The following is a 19425-nucleotide window of genomic DNA, read 5'->3' as shown; positions in this document are numbered from 1 at the left end:
GCAGCTCTTCAAAGCAAACTTTGTTGTACGAGTAGTGCTGCACGGTGGAAGCACGTCTAAGAGCAGCTTAAATGCAAAATGCTGCGAAGTGTGAGCATTCAACTCTCTGCGCACGTATAAATATGCAGCACCGACTTTACACATTAATAACGAGCATATAGTGTGTGCGCACATTCAAATAAACTCTCGGCGCTCGAGAACAGAGGGAGTAGGATATTTTTACGTAAGTGTACATGCATGCAGCAACCGCGGCCAACGGTATGTACATTTGCAAGTACTTTATATATAAGGTACGTGTCCAGTAGTGGCGATCGCACGGCGCGGCGCTGATTCCTCGAATAATAAGATAAAAGAGAAGAGCAGCACGGAGACTTGGCTGCCATTTCATTTCTTCTTCGGTGCTTTTTACACACACACACACTCACAAACACACTCCAATGTTATATATACTCCTTTAGTAATACGTGTAGGAAATGTATATATATGTATCCTCCCACGTAAAAACACAATGCAGCAAAATGAAATAAAGGTTGTCAGGTGCGTTTTATTCCGGAGGGAGCTGGCTCTCGCGAGCAGTTCAAGTGTATGTGTCCACATCCATGCACACTCTCTCGCCATGCTGAGAAAATAAATATTGAAATTGAATGTGCGATTGGTTGTTAAATAAAGAGGCTTTATGCACAACGGACGCCTCGCTCATTTGCAAGTTTGCGCAATCGGCTTGCGCGAAAAGGCGGAAAACGAGTTTCGCAGAGCGCGTTTATGACTGACACGGATGAGACGCGCAAATGAGAGCTCCCTGTTATCATATTATTGGCGCCGCAATTACTCAGGAATAAAACGCGCGACGAGATGAATAAGTGCAGAGCTTTTATGGAATCGCAGAAATAACAAACCGAAATAGGCAATAAAACGTTGCTACTCGCTTGATGCGCCATTTCGGGCTTAATTGAGTTTTTAAATGGGCGAGGGAGCCATGTAAGCATATCTCGTACGCCGCGGCTAATTATAATTTACTCTCTGGCTGCGAATGCACGCGACGACAGGAAAACAAACTTGCCGACACGCGGAGGAGAGCGCGGATTGAAATGTGATCTGTTGTTGTTGCTGTGGTAGGATTGGCAAAAAGTGATGAGCGAAGTTAAAGTAACTTGGAAAACTTGCCAGCCAATCGAGAAAATTCGCGTTTAACGAAAAGAAAGGTGACTGCTGTGAAACGGGATAGCGTATTTAGACGTTGCAAATCTGTGGTTAGCCCTGTAAACGTGTAAATCACTTTTTTATGGGTCGCGAAAGTTCAGCGAATCATTCGCAGACGCTAAAAAGTCTCATGTTGATTACTTTAAAACAAAAAGTCATGTGAATTGATCCAGGATTTTTTTTCTGCACGCCTGATTAAATTTTAGATAGCCAAATGAACACGCATCACGCAATTTTAAGATTTTTGAGCCACCAAAAAAACCCATCTAACCACCCCAACTCTTTCAAAGCTTCATCTAATTATACTATTGAAAATTCGTTTTTAAGATTTCAGAAGTTGTTTTGAAGTACTTTAAAATATATAAGAGAAAAATGTTTTGAATAAAGTTTAGAACATTTTCATCAATTTATTTATTGTTTTATCAATGTAAAATCAGGGGTGAAAATACAGTTTTTGTATTGTAAACGCGTGTATTACTTTAATGCCAGGTTAAACAGTCGAATCAATAAATTTGTACTGTTATAAGAGGCAATTTTCAAGCAAGACCATATTAATACTGTTGAACAATGTAGAAAGGTGTCGACCTATAGATTGCTTGTGAAACGGGGCATAGCTTATGTGGAGAAAAATCTGAATCTAATTCAATTTTTATTGATATCCTAGCCAAACACCGTACAATAAAATGGAAAATATCCTCTTCCAACTTTATAATTTTTCTCCAAATTATTTTAGTTTTGTTTAAATTAATGGAAATTAGCCATTGAAACTATCTGAATATAACTTTCAAGCTCTTATCTGGAGCTGCAAACCATGATATATTTCCATATTTACCAATAAAAGAATATTAAAACTAGGCCGGCACCGAATAATTGGAATAAAAACCATTACATGATCAATTTTGATATTATTCTCTCTCTATTTTTCTTTAAATTTTTTCGATACTGGCCGTAAAATCTTGGAATAAAAGTCTCTTTCGTCGTCCTCTTTTCCAACTCTTTTGTGGTAATAAGCCCCCGTCTAAAATCCAAACCCTACACATAAGTTTGATTCAAAAATATTTTGTTCTGTTTTCACTGTGTTGTTGGAGTAATAAGATGAATAAAGATATTATTCCTGAAAGAGAATGGAATTTCATTTAAATAAATAGCATTCGGCAATCCCTGCGTTAAAATTCCACTATCACGTGCATCAATCTCTGATTAATTCCGGTGATAGCGCGTGTGTGCTCCACGCTATGTTAAATTAATACCTGTCCCGTGTGAAAATTAAAAACCGTGAAAAGTAAATTGGCCCCGGCATGGGAATCCAAAGCAGCTGTGGCGTAATTCTTACGAAATTGGCGTTAACAATTATTGTGCTGTTCGAAATAATAATTAATTATATTTCAATGGGCTGCGGAGATTTGGAAGAAGTGACACGAAGTGGGCGAGAAACGACCAAAAATCGGCGCACGGGCCGGGCGCGGAGGCGTGCAAGGGCGGCCCCCGCCGCCCCCGGCGCAGCCTCCACCTGCGGACGCCGTGGGCGGCCACGGGGCGGCCGCCAGGTCGCGGAAAGGAGCGCCTAAAAAGGGCAGAAAGCAGTCGGGTGGCGCTGGCGGAAGCGGCGGTGTCTCAAGCAACTAGGCTCCCCTCCCGCGCGTCTTGAAGAGGGGGCTTCCCCTGGGCTGGCTGCGCTGAGGCCGTAAGGCTGTTGAGTCGACCAGTCACCATGAGCGACTCGACACAGAGCATCGCCGACTACCTGGCACAGCTGCTCAAAGACAAGAAACAGATTGCCGCCTTCCCAAACGTATTCCTCCACGTCGAGCGGCTTCTCGACGAGGGTGAGTGTGCCGCCCCCACGGCCCCCGGGCCGCCGCCAGCCCAGAAATCACGATTCCGACCGGCACTCCGCAGCCGATCGGCCGCCTGTTGACGTCTCCGTGCGATCCGACCTCGGCATTTTCCGCACACCGCCGCCCCCGGAGGCGGCCCCGAGCCCAAAACTGGGCCCCGGACCGGTCGGCTGTTCGCCGAACGAACCCCGCCCCTTCCGTCTGCAAGTGGGTCGGCCGGAGAAATCGAGCTCACGCCGCCGTGCAGCTTCGCCTCCGATAAATCGCAGGTGCCGCCTCCGAGCCGCCCCCGCTCTGTGCCGAAAATTCAGTGTCGTCGTCAGTGCACCCGAAATTGGGCTAAACCCGTGGGGTGAATTTATGTGTTCCGTGTGCCGAGATTTCACCCCCTTGCGCCACCCTCCGATTCTTTATGAATGTTGATGAACGTGTCACTTGTTGAAACTCTCGACGCCAGCTGTTGCGTCTCGAAATTAATGCGCACTCTGGCGAATTGCACTCGAAAGCCACCACTTCCTGGTTTGAACTCAAATTCTTGACGTGCCACTGCTCGAATTGCGGGCCTTCTAATCGAACACCTGATCCGCGAGCGGCTTCAAAACAAGTGACGTGCTGCTTTGTTTTCGTTCTAGGCTTTTGAGTGCCCGCGGCGTTTCTTAATCTGCAAAATGCATTCATACACACGTCAACATTGTCGAGTCGAAATAACCGAGGAATTTACAGCGTAAAGTGTGGCAACAGGGCGATATTGCGCTAATGAGCGTGAATTCAGTCGTTTTCGGCGCGGATTTTTTCGTCCAGCGCTCGCTTTCCATCGCACCCACGCTCTAGGGGGTGAGAAACGCGTCTCTGCGCGCGGGCTAGGCTGAAAAAGCGGCAAAATCGGACCAGATGTCTTGACCTGTTCAATCAGTCACTCCCATCTCCGGAAAGAAATCACGCGTGAACATAGCGCGAGCCGAGAGCCGCGGAGCAGCAAGAGTCCCGTTTCTCGCAATCCCGGTTGGCAGAGTGTATAATAATACAATTCAGACGGCCCCGATTCGCGCTCGCTCGGCATCTGCATCGGCACACTGTCCCTGCCGAATTCGGCCCATCGTCGGGCGGGCGTCGTTGGGCAACGCTGCATGCAAATGAGCAAACAATAAAATTCTCGCGAGTGGGCGCATTCTCGAGAGTCTCGCACCAACGTCAGCCTTATTTCGGGACTTAATCGCCTCTCGCGGCCAAGATTAAAAATCTCAGTCGCATCTTGAGCAGCTGTTTGTTTACACGGTTCGGTTTATTCTGCGCTTTAATGGCCGGCCGACCGGCTCGTGTTTGCTTTGCAACGGCCAAAGATTAATTATTGCAGTGCCCACGCCGATTTCTCCTCTGCATTTTCAGAATTGATAAGGTTGCCAGCGGCCCGCTTTTACGCTATTTACGACCTTGCGAGAGAATAGCCAACGGGGTTTGTTTTCAAGTCCCGTAAATTTTCGCCAACTTTTGTTGGCCACGCGGTTGCAACCCGAAAACAAATCAACGGGAAATATCATAATAATTATAAAATAAATAATACGCTTAATAATTTTACGTCATAATGTCGTAAGGCACCAACAGTTATTGTTATTTGTTCAGTCATCATAATTGCGTTACTGTTCAGCGGCTTGTTGAAAGGGATAGGGTGTGCTTTAATCTACCATTTTTATAGAAACAATTTCTGAAATTAAAATGGTTTGGGTGGCAATAGGAGCCGAACGTTCGTCGCATTATATACTGCAGACTGTTCGCAACTCTTTCGCATTTAAATTTAATCGGTTCGGAGATTTTTGCGTTAATTTTCGATTTAAAAATTAAGATGAAATTCCTATTTTATCTGTGGAATTTTTTTATTAAAGACTGGAGCACTAGTAAACTCGAGATTTTAAAATAACTTTTTCCAAGATTGTACTGTCATTATTTAAAAACTCCTCATTATTTCATCTATTGATTTGTTATTATTATTTAGCGTATTGATAATTTTGAAAAGCGAATCCTTATAATATTTTCATTTTAAAAATTCAAAACTGGTGTGGTGTAGAGCCCATTACATTATTACTACCATAAACTTTCTCAAGGGTGGTGAACCAATAAAATCGCGGTTCCCTTTAAAAATTCCACGGAGGGTAAAAGAATAGCCAATAATATGAGAAAATTAACAATTCGCTGAATTAGGAATCCATTTTAACTCTCTGAAGATTTTTTCTTCTTATTTTCTTGCAAAAGCAAAGCCAAAACTCTCGACTCGCGCTTATGTTAAAACTGGGAGCCGCCGGAATACCATTTTGGCGCTAAGGTATGCGCCGCGAGCCGCTCTGCGAGAGAGAAACAAGAGGATCGCACTGTAAAAGAGTCCTTCTTTCTTTCGACTGCTCGGCGTGCTCAGGTTTTAGAGTCAGTTGGAGTTGGACGAAAGTCGTACAATATTTTTTTCCTTCATTTCATGGCGCGGTCAGCGTTGTCAGCTCGATTATTATTGTGATAACCAAGCAAAGGGAGCGAGTTGTGTGCGGTGGTGTTGGCGGAAAATGCGGGCCTGTTGGCTGTGCTCGGCCCTGCCGCTGCTCCGCTGCCTGCCTTTTCTTTTTCTCCCGATGAGCGCGGCGGCGGCGTGTTTTGGTCCTAAGTAATGTGCATGGCCTTGGACGGGGCTCCCACGGAGAGCAGCCGCGAGCTGCTTGAGATGCGGCAACGCTGTTCCACTTTGCTGCGGCCACCCCACGCAGGCCGCCGTGAACCCACCTATACCTCCCCCTTTGAATAAAAACATTCCAGCAGGTGAAAAAGAAAATAAATAGACCCACTACTGACACTCGAGACCTGCCTTGCCTGCACCGCTCCGAACGCGATTCATTGTTGACTTTTTCGGCCTTTCTCTGCTTCATTTGAATAGAAAAGCAGACACAGCCACACAGCATCCAGCTTGCTTACGTCACGCGCGAATCGACTTTATTGCTCGCCAATTGAGGCTCGAATTTTGCGCTTAATTCAACCTGTCAGATTATTTGTTGATACCAGCCCGATTTTGATCACGAGCAAGTCGTAATGTTTTTAAAGAGCTCTGTTCCGACCCGTCCAGCAATGCTTTTGATTGTTCTGATGATAAGGGAAAGGGTTCTCGTCTTCAATGAAGCTCTTTCCTTAAAAAAGGATATACCTGCGTTTTTCGGCGTGACTCAGCGACCTTCGTTACGAATATTTGTTCCCTTTCCGTCTTAGAAAAATCGGCAAAAAATATAATCTCGAACGCGTCTAGAATAGTGCCGATGATGATGCTAATGGCTGATTAAGGCGTTTGTGAATTTCTGCCAATTCATCAGGAAGCTATTGAAATGTAACGATGACTAATAATTCTCATCTGCACTGCACGACCGCGCGTACACTTTATTTGTGTGAGCGGGAAAACCTGCTCCCCTCGGGTCCAGTCCAGGTCCGGGGACCTCCAAATCCCTATTGCAATCAATCATGGCTACAAACTGATTGATTTTGTGCTCTCTCGTTTGCTTACAGAAATTTCCAAGGTGCGAAGTAACCTCTTCCAGATAAATGGCATCAAAAAGGAACCCTTGGTGCTTCCAGAGGCGACAGGGCCCTCGACCACCCTCACAGAAAAGGTCTATGTGCCCGTCAAAGAGCATCCAGACGTGAGTTTCACCTGCCCCTTTATTCTCTTATTTGTGTGCTCTTCGCTCCCGCGTCGGGATTTATTATCTTGCTGGTAAAATCTGTGCACGGGCATCGTGAATTGCGCAACACAAAGCCGAGAGAGACGCGCAAGATTTTAAAGTACATACTTGAGTAAAATGTTTCGTGATGGCAGCAGGAAAATGAAAATGGCCGATGCACACACGGGCTAATTGGAGACGAGGTTGGCCCCGAGAATTTCGCAAATTTCGTCAAAATAATAAGGATGGGATACGTGGAATTCCAGCCGTCAACGGGATAAATGTCGCGACCCAGCGTAATTGGTGCAATTTCAACCAAATCCGTGAATAATAATTCTTTTTTAAACATGCTGAATTCCCTAAAAAATCTCAACCAGGAAAAATGGAGCTTATGATTAAATGAAAATAGAGGTTTAAACCGTCCAAATTATAAATACTGACAAAGGTTTGAGCAATTTTAATCAAAATTTTGCTTATTTCGGTCATTTTATCAATTGTTAATTATTGGGAATTCATGGATTAAAGATTAAAAATTTGTAAGATGTTAAATTAGGTATTAAATTTCTAGAGGGAATAAGAAATAATGTTTCCAAGATTGTACGGCCGGTATTTAAATAATTAATTCAAACCAATCACGACCAATTTTTGTATTATCATCTCTTCACGCAATTTTTAGAATTAATTCATCATTGGCCATAGAATCATGGAAATTTTTTTTTATTTTTCTTATTTAATTAAAATCCTAAAAAAATAGCTAACAATTCGCTTTTGTTTTAAACATCAATCTGGCAAAAATCGGGGATTAAACTACTCAATTGCCTTGTATAATCTCTACACAATTAAACCGACCAATTCATATTTGTTTGAGATCTGACACGAAAAAGATAAATTGGCTGAACAGCTTGTATATCAATATCGGCGGGTGCAGAGCAAATATTGAGAAAGCAAACACCTGTTGCTTCACCTGAGCCAGTGTTCAGTATGCGCGTCCCGCTCGTTCAACTTACTCCACTGCTTTTGTGGGAACGCGTAAATTGATACAAAAAATTCGCACGCGGCCGGGAATAAGTTGGAAGTACAGTTTCCGAGAGCCGGTCTCGCCGACTTCGACGTCGCCCGGCCGTCCCAATCTCGTCTACCCATGGTGTCCTTTTTTGTATACGCGCGCACTAGCTAGCGCACACACATGGCTTATCAATTACGGCCATACAGCAGCAGCAGACGTTTTTATATGTGTGTTGCGGTGGCGTGTGTGCCGCACGCATTCAATTTTTCTGCGGAAAGATGGCTGACGTGGTCGGCTTTTAGCTCGAAAAGGGTCAATCGTCCACTTGAAGTATTGCCGTGGCTCTCAATTTGTTTGGCTTGCAGTTGACCCCGGCCACTTAGTTCCAGATTGATCCCGCATTATTCAGATTGAGCTATATTTTTGTTTGAAACTGCAACTGCGTAATTATTGCCTTCATTAGCTGATGTAATTCCTCAGCAATGCAGAAAGTTTTTGCTTCACGCACATCGTAGTGATTGCCGGTGGTTTACTGCTTGGTTCTAGGAAGGCGAGCCTTGTGTGAATATACGAATAGCGTCTAATTGAAGTAGGAGGGAGAATTTTGAAATTACAAAAGGTCGTGAAATTTTAGAAAGTACAAAAATTTGAAGCTCTACCAGAGAACTATTTACCGCAGCAAAATGACTAGATGACGTGTTAATTTTTGGTCCGAAATTGTAGTAACAGTTGCCAACCAAATAAATTTGCTTTCGATCCGAAATATGTGTATATTGTGTTGCCACAATTTGACAGATACATTCAGCTCGATCAGGGACCTTTGGAATCAGCTTGTTCATATTTGTTTGCATGAAAGCAATATTTTGAGAGGAGTTAGTCCTATCTAAAATGGACAGTAGAAATTTGCCTTCGCTTATTTGCAGTTTTCTACCAGATTTTATTTTTCTTTGAATCCACGCCGTCACGAGTTTCAAGCTGAGTCTGTTCAGATTCCTCTCCCTCTATATAGAAAAAAACTTGCCCTCAAATAACATTCCCAGAGCTCCAGTGCGACGAGCACAACAGGGAATCCTATTATTCTCATGTACATTTTTGACTCTCCCGTGGAGGAACGAAACTCATCCTCAGTCTAGAGTGCGAGCCGAAACACATTCAACAAATTCCACCACCCCCGGGACTGGTTTTGTTTAAACAGATGACAAAAAACGCACACAGGCTCTCCTGGCGTCGCCGTCGAGAGCAAAGACTCTCTGTCGGAAGACATATGTGTGCGCGAAGAGCACTAAAGTCGCTGCCTAAACTGCCGACGGATGATGAATTATGAATTACGAATGGATCAATCTGGTGGGCGTGCGTGGCAAGATCGCGGCAGGCAGGCAGGCAAGCAAGAAGCTAACAGAACGAGCCCTTGTGCTCTGGGGTGGAGTGTCCGTGGGAGGATATACGTAATAATACGTGTACATTCGAAGCGCCGGCGAGAATTCGAACGAGATGAGCTCATGTGCTCTCCCATAAATTTACATGCACCCAGCCATTAAATCACCAGCCAGCATGGGCGTGCCGCCACCGCCGCCGCTGCCGACTGACTTTGAGAATCTCTTCTCTCTTGAGAGTGGAATCCGCTCTCGTTGGTCCTGTGGCCTGGCCTGGCCTGGCTTGCCCGCGAGGTCGGCTCTTGCATACCTGCCGTCGCCGCTGCAGTCTCTATCTAGGCTGCGATGAAAATTCAATTTCACGCACAATCGGCGCGACCTGCGCGCTTTGGAAACGAACAAACGGGCCCTTTCGCCTGCTCGGAATTTCCTCGAACGAAACGAACGAACGTGTTTCTCAGATGCTACACAAAAGGTCTTTATTAGCAGCGTATTCTTTGAAAAAGATAGATTAGGCACAACCGAATAAGGAGTGGATTCCCCGTCGTCGGCTTTGTTTTGACACTGCAGTTTATCAAACTTGGAAGGTGTAAACTGTGTCGCGGCGCGATAAAGCCAACTAACGCCATGATTATTTTTTGCCAGTCTTTCTAGACCCATCACCGACTAGAAGGAAATGCCAGGTGGTTTTCCGCATTTCTCAACAATTGAGACGTTCTAAACCCCTTTTCTTGCATTGAGCCTCTTTTGAAGAGCAACAACACCAAGCCCATAAAACTCCACTCCCTCCCGGCGACGCTCTCGACCCATATGGGCTTTGAGAGAGCAGAGCAATCTAATTTAAAACTCTCGGCCATGTGTGTGCGCTCCGGGTTTACGTCTATTTAGATTTACAATTTAGTGCACGACGTTGTAATAATGATGGACGTTCATAAATTCTCTCTCTTGACTTGCAGTTCAACTTCGTGGGCCGCATCTTGGGCCCGAGGGGCATGACGGCCAAACAGCTAGAGCAAGAGACAGGATGCAAAATCATGGTCCGCGGACGGGGGTCCATGCGAGATAAGAAGAAGGTAAGCAAGCACTTTTCGAAATTTAACAACAACTAACCACGAGCAAATTGCCTGGTGCGCGGTGAATTGTTATCAAGACGCTCGGCCATTGTGTTGGCTGTAAGATAAAGAGGCCCGACGGCCGTCCAATCACGAAAATCGCTTGATTTGCATACGCGCATTTTCGGTCATAACTCAAGTTTCATAAATATGTTGCCGCCGCGACCGTGTTCTCGCGGCTTTACTTTCTACGCGCACTTTCGAAAGCCGTTTTGTTCGTTCGTTTGTCTGTCCGCAGAACGAATTCCGCGCCCAACACATCTCGCTTATTCGCATGCAAATGTTTTCTCAAGGCAGAGCCGCTGTAAAACCATCATCTCTCAAAATAGTTTTGGCGTCATATTGTCTTTCGCGCGATCGTAATGATTCTGCCAAACTCTCGGGGCGAAATCCGCTCGCTATATTGCTAAGAGTGACTCTTAAAGTTTAGAACTCAATTTCGTCCTCTCTTAAATACAAAAGTAAATAGTATAATTCGCGTAAACTACGCGGTCCGTCGTGGGAATTTCGCTCAGTTAGCACCTTTTCAAAACTGGCTCTCGTGGGAGATGTTTAAATCATTTTATATTACACACACGGCTGAATACACACACATTGTGTTGCCGACAGAAAAAGTCCCAGCGCACCAAACTGCGCGAGTTACGTACATCCGACAACTTTCATTCGCGTTGGGTGAAGTTCAGTCGGGTTGCAAAAAAACGCGATTAAAAGTGTCGGACGCTTTCCTTTTTCTTTATCGTCCTGCAGCAGCAGCAACGGCGGCTGCTCTTTTCTACTCAATAATAAATTGCCCTGTTATGTCCTCGACTCGCTCGGTGTAAATAAAACGATATTATTTATTGGACAGTTGTAATTGAGTGACACCAATTGACTTTTATTGCCCCGCCTAATTAATGGCTCTTAATTGGGGCTGATGCATCTCACACGTTTTTGTATTCTTTCTCTTGCACCCAAGTTTAACTTTTACCAACGCCAATCATCAAGAGCACGGAAGAGATAAAAATGCTTCCAACACCGCTACCTTTTAAGATTTCCCTCAACCACAATCAATACGAGGTTGATATCATATCAAAAACAATAATGTTTACCACGGGAGTTGTGCAAACTGTTTTAGAAGCGATCTATTTTTGAAAATTGCAAGATACTTTTATTTAATTTTTTCAAAAAACTTTTATAATTATTGGAAAACAGGAAATGGTGAAAAATGAATACACAGGAAATTGTATTAAAACTTAAGACATTGAATTTATGAAATGAATCTACTATTCGCGGACTAGTCTATGAATTGCCAGCTATGAGTGTAATTTCCGTAATTTCCCACGTTCCAAACTGTAAAGCGGCTGTTTTTCTGTTTTTCTCGTTCCTCGCGCTGTCAGCGACTTCATATTTTAAAACGAGGAATTTAATTTATTTGTATAAAAACTAACGCATCAAGTAGAGCCAATTTGTGAATTTAAAATTATTATATTCTACTCTCGTGTCGTAACCGCAATTCTTTGTCACATCTGAACACAAGTGGCCTTTGTTTCTCACGACCGTGTACGCACACGTTTTCCCATTCTCGGCTCGGTTGATGCGCGGATTGGAAACAAAGAGAGCCGGTTGACCAGGAGGCGCTAGCATTAATCGTCGACTCGGGCAGAATGGGGTCAGTGCGAGGGCTGTGCGAGATCTCGAGCGCCAAGCTAAGCGCACCAGGCAACAATGAGTGGCTTATAATTGGCTAGAGAGGCAGAGATTGCCAAAAATAACCATGATTGTGCTTTTTGTTTTGACGCTGACGAGGATGTGGCGTGGTGAGTGTGCCTGTGCCGAATACTAATCACCCTGTCGCCTAACAACCAACTAACGCGACCCCCCTTTTTTTCTCACTCTCGTGCGAACGAACTCTACACGAAACTGAAATGGCGCTTTGCAGGAGGAACAAAATAGGGGAAAACCCAACTGGGAACACCTGAACGACGAGCTGCACGTGCTGATCACAGTCGAGGACACGGAGAACAGGGCCAAGCTCAAGTTGCAGAGGGCGGTCGATGAGGTCAAGAGACTGCTCATCCCGGTAACTATCAATAATTAACCTCCAGCCTCTCCTTTGGACCAATTGCAAATCGCAATTTTTTAATTATTTTCTCATGCACCCCGCTTTTCCCAGAACTTGTTTTGAACTGAGTTAATTTTTGAGCAGGCTGATGGCGAGGACGAGTTGAAGAAAAGGCAGCTCATGGAACTGGCCATCATCAATGGCACATACAGAGACTCGAGCATCAAGTCAACCACAGGAGGTAAAATTCTAAACGTAGCCGTCGCCACCACCGCGCGCGTTGTTATTTATCAACCGCGCTTTCCTTCCGCTGCAGCGAGAATACGTGCCCAAGCAGCCGAGATTACGACACTATTTATTTTTTAAGACGCCTTCTGACGCACATAATTAAAATCATTATTATTTCGTGCGCTGTGACAGGCGCGGCTCTCATGTCCAAACGCGGCACTGTCGTTTGCGCATTTGCATTACTGTGTGATTCTTTTCCGGTTAATTTGTACTAAACACATTCATTCTTTCATAACTCAGTCGTGACGAATAACAACCCTAATACAAAAGCAAGCAGGGGTTTAACAGGATTCGCCACAGGTTATCAAACTCTGAATAACAAAAGCTTTCTGGAATTAACCCAGCAATTCCATATATTTCATATTATGTAATAATTTTGATTCCAGTATATTTCATCAGGGATGGTCAAACAAATTTTGAATCTCTAGAGCACTCTCCCAGACAAAATTTATATGGTGATTAATTTTTCTTAAATTTTGAGGGTTACTAAAATGATGTTATGAATCCCCGTATTCCGTCTGCTTATTAAAATAAGAAAAGGAAAACTAATAACCATTGCTTTGTATATATACAAAACAAAATGCCAGACAATTTTAAACGTCTGATTAAATAGTGGGTTCCATTTGCCTGTGGTGAGCCCTGTTCAACTAGGCTGTACGGTTTTTTGCAGGTTCATATGCAATTCGCGGTAGTATTCTGATCTGTCAACTCTCCGCCGCTCTGAATCTCAATTCCAATCTTGTTGCTTTGCTAAACTTTCATCCGTCGTGAAGATTGCAAAAAATAATTTTAAGCTCATCTTTACCAGCAAAAGTAAAATAATTTCATGCCTGAAGAAAATGAACATAGCAGAATCGAATCCAAGACCAAAACTTACAAATGTAAGCGGCCTCAAACTCCACAGATTTTTAAAGGATGATTTCCATCCTGTTCTTAAAACCACTTAAGTTTTTTTTGCCTTTTGGTTGATTTTGCTTCTGTAAGCACAAGCTCGTAACGTAACTAAACTAGGCTGAACTGTGCAAAAAACCGAACACAGCAACACCTGTTTGAGCTATGGGAAAAATCTGTACTGTTTTCAGGGTTGCAATTTCATTCCGTTTCTCTAGTCTTTACTGGATCAAGTGGATTTTTTTAAAGCTAAAATGATATAAATTGTGATCTCCTAGACTTCTAGAATTTAAACCACTTTTTTACTTTTATAAATGTTCCCTTTTTACCTTCAGTCTGAAGCTTGAGTCAAGCTTGAGGGTTACATGCTCATTTTGGTGATTAAAATGTCATTTATTTTAAAGAGAGCGGACGTTTTTGCAACCCTGGCAGTCTCAAGTTGGGGCAAGAGGAAACCGCATTCCCTCCATTGATCTTTGTTACCTGCGATTCTAACCTTTGCATTTTTGCAGTGTCCGAGGACGAATGGCGGTGCCTGGCGATCGTGGCGGCAGCCGAGTCGCAGAGGATGGGTCTGGCGACGAGCGCGGCCGGGATGACGGCGCCGGCGCTGCGCACGCCCCCGACACCTTTGGGGGCGCCGCTTATCCTGTCACCGCGCATGCAGGTGCCGACGTCGGCTGCGGCCACGCACCTGCTGAACGGCGGGCAGGGGGCGCCGCCGCCGCTCATGTCGCCGGCCGACGGGCTCATCTACACGCCGTACACTGACTACGCCAACTACGCTGCCAGCCTCACGTCGCCCCTGCTTACCGAGTACACGGCCGAGCACGCAGCTGGTGGGTTGTTCGCGCGCTGACACACGCATCGTGACTGAGACCATTCCCGAATGAATCGATCAATCTGTCCCTTTTATTATTTTACTATATAACTACTACAACACTACTTGCATTTAGCGAGCCAATCAAAATCATACACACACACGCCAGACTGAACGAGTGGACTCCCATTCTCAGGACTTAATAGTTGTCAGGCCGAGTCCGCTCTCAAGAATGAGGGGCCAAGCGGGCCCCGGGGCCGGACCAGTGCGCCTGACCTGATTTTGTTTAGTAATCATTCATCCACCGCTGCTCTCTCGCGCTCTGAGGGAGGGAAATCCGAGTCGCCCCGGCCATTGTGTTCCTTTTTTGCAGTGTTCATTCTATTTTAAATTCGCGAATTCTCATTACACCTCCCTCATTGAACTCTTTAATTTCTCTCTTAAAAAAGTATTGTAAAGTAGTACTGTTGTCAGCTATGTGCTAAATTTCCTATAAATAATTGATAGATACGATCTAGCCGTGGGAGTGAGTGAGTGCGTGTTTGCATTTTTTTATTATTATTATTGAATCTCGAAAGGAAACGGAAAGTCTACACTGCCCATTCAAAGCGTGGCCCCGGTCCGGAGGTATTGTCTCCGAGTGGAATCGGAGGCAACGCCAGGCTGGTCCCGCGAAGCAGCATCCCCACCAGGGTTCGCGCATTTTTCTAAACTCTTGAATATAAAATTCTTCACGCCTTATTTTGAGCGCCATTTTTTTAAATAAAAATTCGGGACATTGCGAAAAAACTGCTAAATTTATTTTGAGCGAACCCTGGCCCCTACACGCATACATAGGCAGCTTTAGTTTTGTGAGAGTTGACCCAGCACGAGTGCCACATACACATACAGACACAGATACGAAAGAAAGAAAGTAGTGTCTTCCCCCAAGCGCCCTCCTGTGTTGTTGTTGTTGTTGTTGAGGCGCCGGTCCGAGCGAGCGCGTTCATCGAGCGGCCCCTTGGCGGCCGCCCGGGGCCGCGAGTGCCATATTTGCAGTGATCATTGTGATTTGTGACCCTAGGTGCCGCCGCGGCTAAGCAGCGCAGACATTTGGGTCAGTTGCGCGAGCATCCCTATCAAAGAGCAGGAGCTATGTCTTGAGCTTTGTGTGCTTGTCTTTGAGGCTTTGATGCCGCAGGTCAGTCCCACATTTTGATGCTCTCTCTATACTCTCTACACTCTGGCCGCCCGCGAGCAAGCAGGATTCGCGCACAGTGCCACCCCGTGTCTCGTTCAAGACGCAACCACTCTAGTCCCCCCCGGGTCGAAAATCGGCTGGACACGCCACCCTTTTATATATTTATATACTTAAATTTTATTTTTTAACTTTTTAACTCGGTAGATTTTGGTTGTAGCCTTTGGTCAAACGTTATTTTTTTGCCAACGCCCCCCGGAAGGCGTCGGCCCATGTGATGATTTGTAGTTTGCAAAGCTAGAAACTGGTGAAAGAATTGCGCCATGAGATGGCCTCCCTGACGAATTAACTTAAATTTAGGGCGATATATAGGGGATTCGGAGCGAGCCCCGAAAAAAACGTAACGTGGCCCAGCCGGTGTCCCGATGAGAGAACAAGCCGAGTCCTTCTTGCTTGCCGGGTGCCCCCCGGGCGCCCCCCGCAGCTCCTACCCCAGGCAGCTGACGAAGGCGGGGGCGCCTGTGGGTGAAATGGGGTGCTGGGCGTGACAAGGAGCGCAAACTTTGTTTTTAATTTATTCGTAAAAATAGGGATCAAGTGTGTGAGTGTCATGATGACCGACTTTGATTTATTATTTATTTTCTCTCTGCCTCTGTCCAAGAGTTTTTCTATTTCGTCTATTATTGCGATTTTATTATTTTGTATTTTTGTTGATGCTGACTGGCGCCTGTGTACATATTTTATTACGACTTTGATGATTTATTATTGATTACGATTGAACACGATTATGATTATTATACATTATGAATATATACACATGAATTATACATACAATTATATATGCCTCTATATATATGATTATTCCGAGAATAAAAGCAAAGCAGTTTTCTTATTTTAAGCAAAAAATATCTGGTCGACTTTGTGCATTTTTTCTCTCTATCTCACTCTCGTTGCAGATGACCTCACGTCTTAAAAATTAATACGCTTGATACCACACACGCAGGAGGCAAATTAACTTCAGTAATCTTTTTACATGTAATTTTGGATTTTCGTACGTTTAATTACTATTAATCGCAATTAGTGGATTAATTACAAATATATTGATTCCATCTCTGCTCCTCTCTCATAATAATATCACTAACCACGGTGTCAGTCACGCCACAATTAGTCAGCTCCTTGCATTTTTAATCAGAAATAGTTTGGTTATGGTTTAGATTTACTTTTACATTATTTTGCAGGTGGTCAGTCGAGAACTCCCGAATCGCGCGATTCGGGATTTCTCCGCTCCACCGCTTGCTGAAATGATGGTTCACCACTTGCGTATACATAGCGCCTATCTTTCTTTTCGTAACCAGTTATTTGTCATGACGAGCTAACCACCACACGCACAGCTTTGGAAACCTTGGGCCGCGCTGCTTGTTGGATTTTGATCCGAAACGCGGGCGGGGTGCTTCGTTTGCTTTTCTTCGCTGTGCGAGTGCGTGTCTGTAAAATAAAAATTGGAAACTGGTGCTGCGAGGCGCGCGAGTGGCGAACTAATCAAAAATGAATTGATGTTGTTTCTTATGATGACGATGACTAACATGCTGTTTTTCTCTCTTTTTTCTGTTAACCAATGAACCAACCACGTACGTACCACACACACGCCCCTGTCTGTGGCCAGAACTGCTAACCAAGACCTTCTTAACAACTACTACAACCCTGTGTTCAGATAATCGCACGGCTCTGCTACTAGCGCGGTCGACACCAGGTCTGGCTTCTCACCACCTCTAATCCAAACTCAATTCTCAGAGCAACGAGCACCTGTCTCTCGCTCTTTGCCTCCTGCAGTGCTATCTGTATATACATATACGAATGTTTAATTTTTTTCCACAATATTATCGCTATAATTGAAGAAGAATATAAGAGACACAAAGGATGATTGTTACACAAAAAAGCAATTAATAAAGAAAAAAATTATCCCAGTGCCTCGTCAGGGCGCAAGTGCAATAAATATTAGATCTGGAGGCGGCGGCCCCACCCTCAAAGGAACAGGATAGAGACGCAAGCGTTTGAGCCGGTCGATAAAAAAAAAATGTCAAAATTAACCGATTGCCTCTCTACCCGGAAGGAATCTCACTGTTGGTTCGCCGCCGCCCGAAAGGTGCCTCAAATCAAAGTATTAAGCGAGTATTTAGATCGAACACTGGTGCCGGCGCCGTGTTGCGCCGTGCTTTACATACGCGCCACGGTACTTAATCCAGTGAGTGCCAAACCGTCCCGTGGGACTAGTCCTAAGTACTTACAGCCCCGCCTGCCTGCCTGTACATAATTTTTTAAGTTCGTGCTCGCCCGTCGATTTTCGCCTCCCGATAGAAAAGTGCATTTTGAGTTAAGTGAATCAATAAAATAGTAATGATTGAATGTCGACACAGCCACCGACGTGTTAATGTTTTTTTGTCTCGAGATACAGTGTTGATTGTTCACTTAATTTAATTATTATTTTGCAATCGGCAGTCGTACTGATCTGTCACACCAGAAATTATCAAAGGAACGAGATTATTATACCATGTGCCTTAGCTGTACAAAAATCATGTGCTTTGTTTAGAAACAAGACTTTGTTTGTGTGCACAAGTTTTTAGGAAAAGCAATATTTTATTTGAATAGCAACAGTTTCTATTAATGATTTGGAGATGAAAAATCTCAAGATTTGTGTTGAATATATGTCATATTCGCCCTGTGAGTTAATTATTTGTATCTGCTATAAAGGATAATAATACATTGTTGTTAATTCATAGAGTTAGACGTTCGTGAGAACAACAAAGGGGGTTTAATATTCACTGGGTGCAATTAATGTCGCGAGCACGAGCGGCCTGGCTGGCGTATTTTGATATTTATATATTTACAAACACAACTCAACCAAGATAAAATGCGCGTTCAAACTCTAATAATCAATTAATTATTGATTAAATAATTATATCTATGTTGGCAATAATTATAAAAACAAACAGCAAAAATAATATATATATTAGTTAATATCTCGTCTCACGTCTTGCATAAATAAAGGCTTTATCTTAATTTTTACAACCCACTGTGTTTACATTCCACTAATTTCTAACTCGCTGCTCCACTTGGAACTTGGACTGGTTTTGTATATATACATTATTCTAATCCGGCTCTTAATCAATAATAAACGAGCCCACAAATCGGCTTAGCATCAATTAGCGTCAAGTAACTCTTAGCTTCAGAGAACTTTTGAATAAAAGCGACTGCTGGAGCATGCAAAACTTTCTGATTGCGGAGCCGGTCCCCTTTCGGAGGAGCAGATTCTGCTCACACAAGGGAGTTATTGTTTGAGCACCCATCTCTTGGGGCTGAATCGATACCAAGTCAAACAAAAGTTTTGCAAATCAGTCGGAAGGCTGTCGCCGTCATCGTCTTCTCTTCTGTGCGCAGCTAGCTTCAATCTCTCACGAGCACTTTTCGTGCGGATGACATCACGTCGAATTAATATTTCAAGAGACTCGTCGGCGACAAGCGAGCAAGTGCAGCAGCGTTTTCCTTTTCTTTTCACGAACATCGTGCGACGCTTGGGATCTGCTGCTGCTGTGCCATACATCGCGAAAGAGGCGGATTAGCACGTTCCTCTCCATGACCAGACAATAAACACACCTGATTCAGAGACCATTAAGTCGAGTGTGAAAAGCTTTTCCAATGGCCTTCTTTCATAATATGTAAATCATGCGCTTATTTCACGAGAACGAACACAGCGTGTTGCGACAGCGGACAATGAAGGGTTTGAAAATTAAATAAGCAACAATAAGAATTCATTAACTCCGCTTAGAACTAATTCGAACAGATGTCCAAGTTGAATAATCTGCGATTGCTAGTGATTTTCAATTCTTTTTTCAATAATAAGGAGTTGATTTGAAAGTCGAAAATTGTTGCACGATCATCTTAGTACGTGGCACTGACAATGAATTCAATTTCTTAAATATCTTCATTTCGTGTCTC

General features: G+C 44.1%; 1 protein-coding gene across 4 annotated transcripts; it reads left to right on the top strand.

The window, feature by feature from the left end:
• Positions 1–2866: 2866 nt before the first annotated feature.
• Positions 2867–18498, top strand: how (protein held out wings). 4 transcript variants are annotated; one of them, XM_065491051.1, is made up of 9 exons: positions 2867–3026; positions 6570–6703; positions 10060–10176; positions 12134–12274; positions 12401–12497; positions 12931–12999; positions 13948–14274; positions 15319–15435; positions 17096–18498. In XM_065491051.1, the coding sequence occupies exons 1-8, from the start codon at positions 2912–2914 to the stop codon at positions 15396–15398; spliced, it is 1080 nt and encodes a 359-aa protein (XP_065347123.1). In that variant the 5' UTR covers positions 2867–2911; the 3' UTR covers positions 15399–15435; positions 17096–18498. The 4 variants fall into 4 exon arrangements, with proteins under 4 accessions (XP_065347123.1, XP_065347122.1, XP_065347125.1 ...); XM_065491050.1 differs by having other exon boundaries at positions 12398–12497; XM_065491053.1 differs by lacking the exon at positions 12931–12999.
• The last annotated feature ends 927 nt before the right edge of the window (positions 18499–19425 follow it).

The sequence above is a fragment of the Cloeon dipterum genome, chromosome 4, assembly GCF_949628265.1.
Source record: "Cloeon dipterum chromosome 4, ieCloDipt1.1, whole genome shotgun sequence".
NCBI classification, from domain to species: Eukaryota; Metazoa; Arthropoda; class Insecta; order Ephemeroptera; family Baetidae; genus Cloeon; species Cloeon dipterum.
Note: the sequence above shows the minus strand (reverse complement) of the source record. Positions and strands in the feature narration are given on the sequence as shown.

Coding starts and splice junctions, on each gene's coding strand:
- how (XM_065491050.1), top strand. CDS start 2,912: ATGAGCGACTCGACACAGAGCATCGCCGACTACCTGGCACAGCTGCTC. Junction 6,704..10,059: donor CCGTCAAAGAGCATCCAGAC/GTGAGTTTCACC, acceptor CTTGACTTGCAG/TTCAACTTCGTGGGCCGCAT. Junction 12,275..12,397: donor TCAAGAGACTGCTCATCCCG/GTAACTATCAAT, acceptor TTAATTTTTGAG/CAGGCTGATGGCGAGGACGA.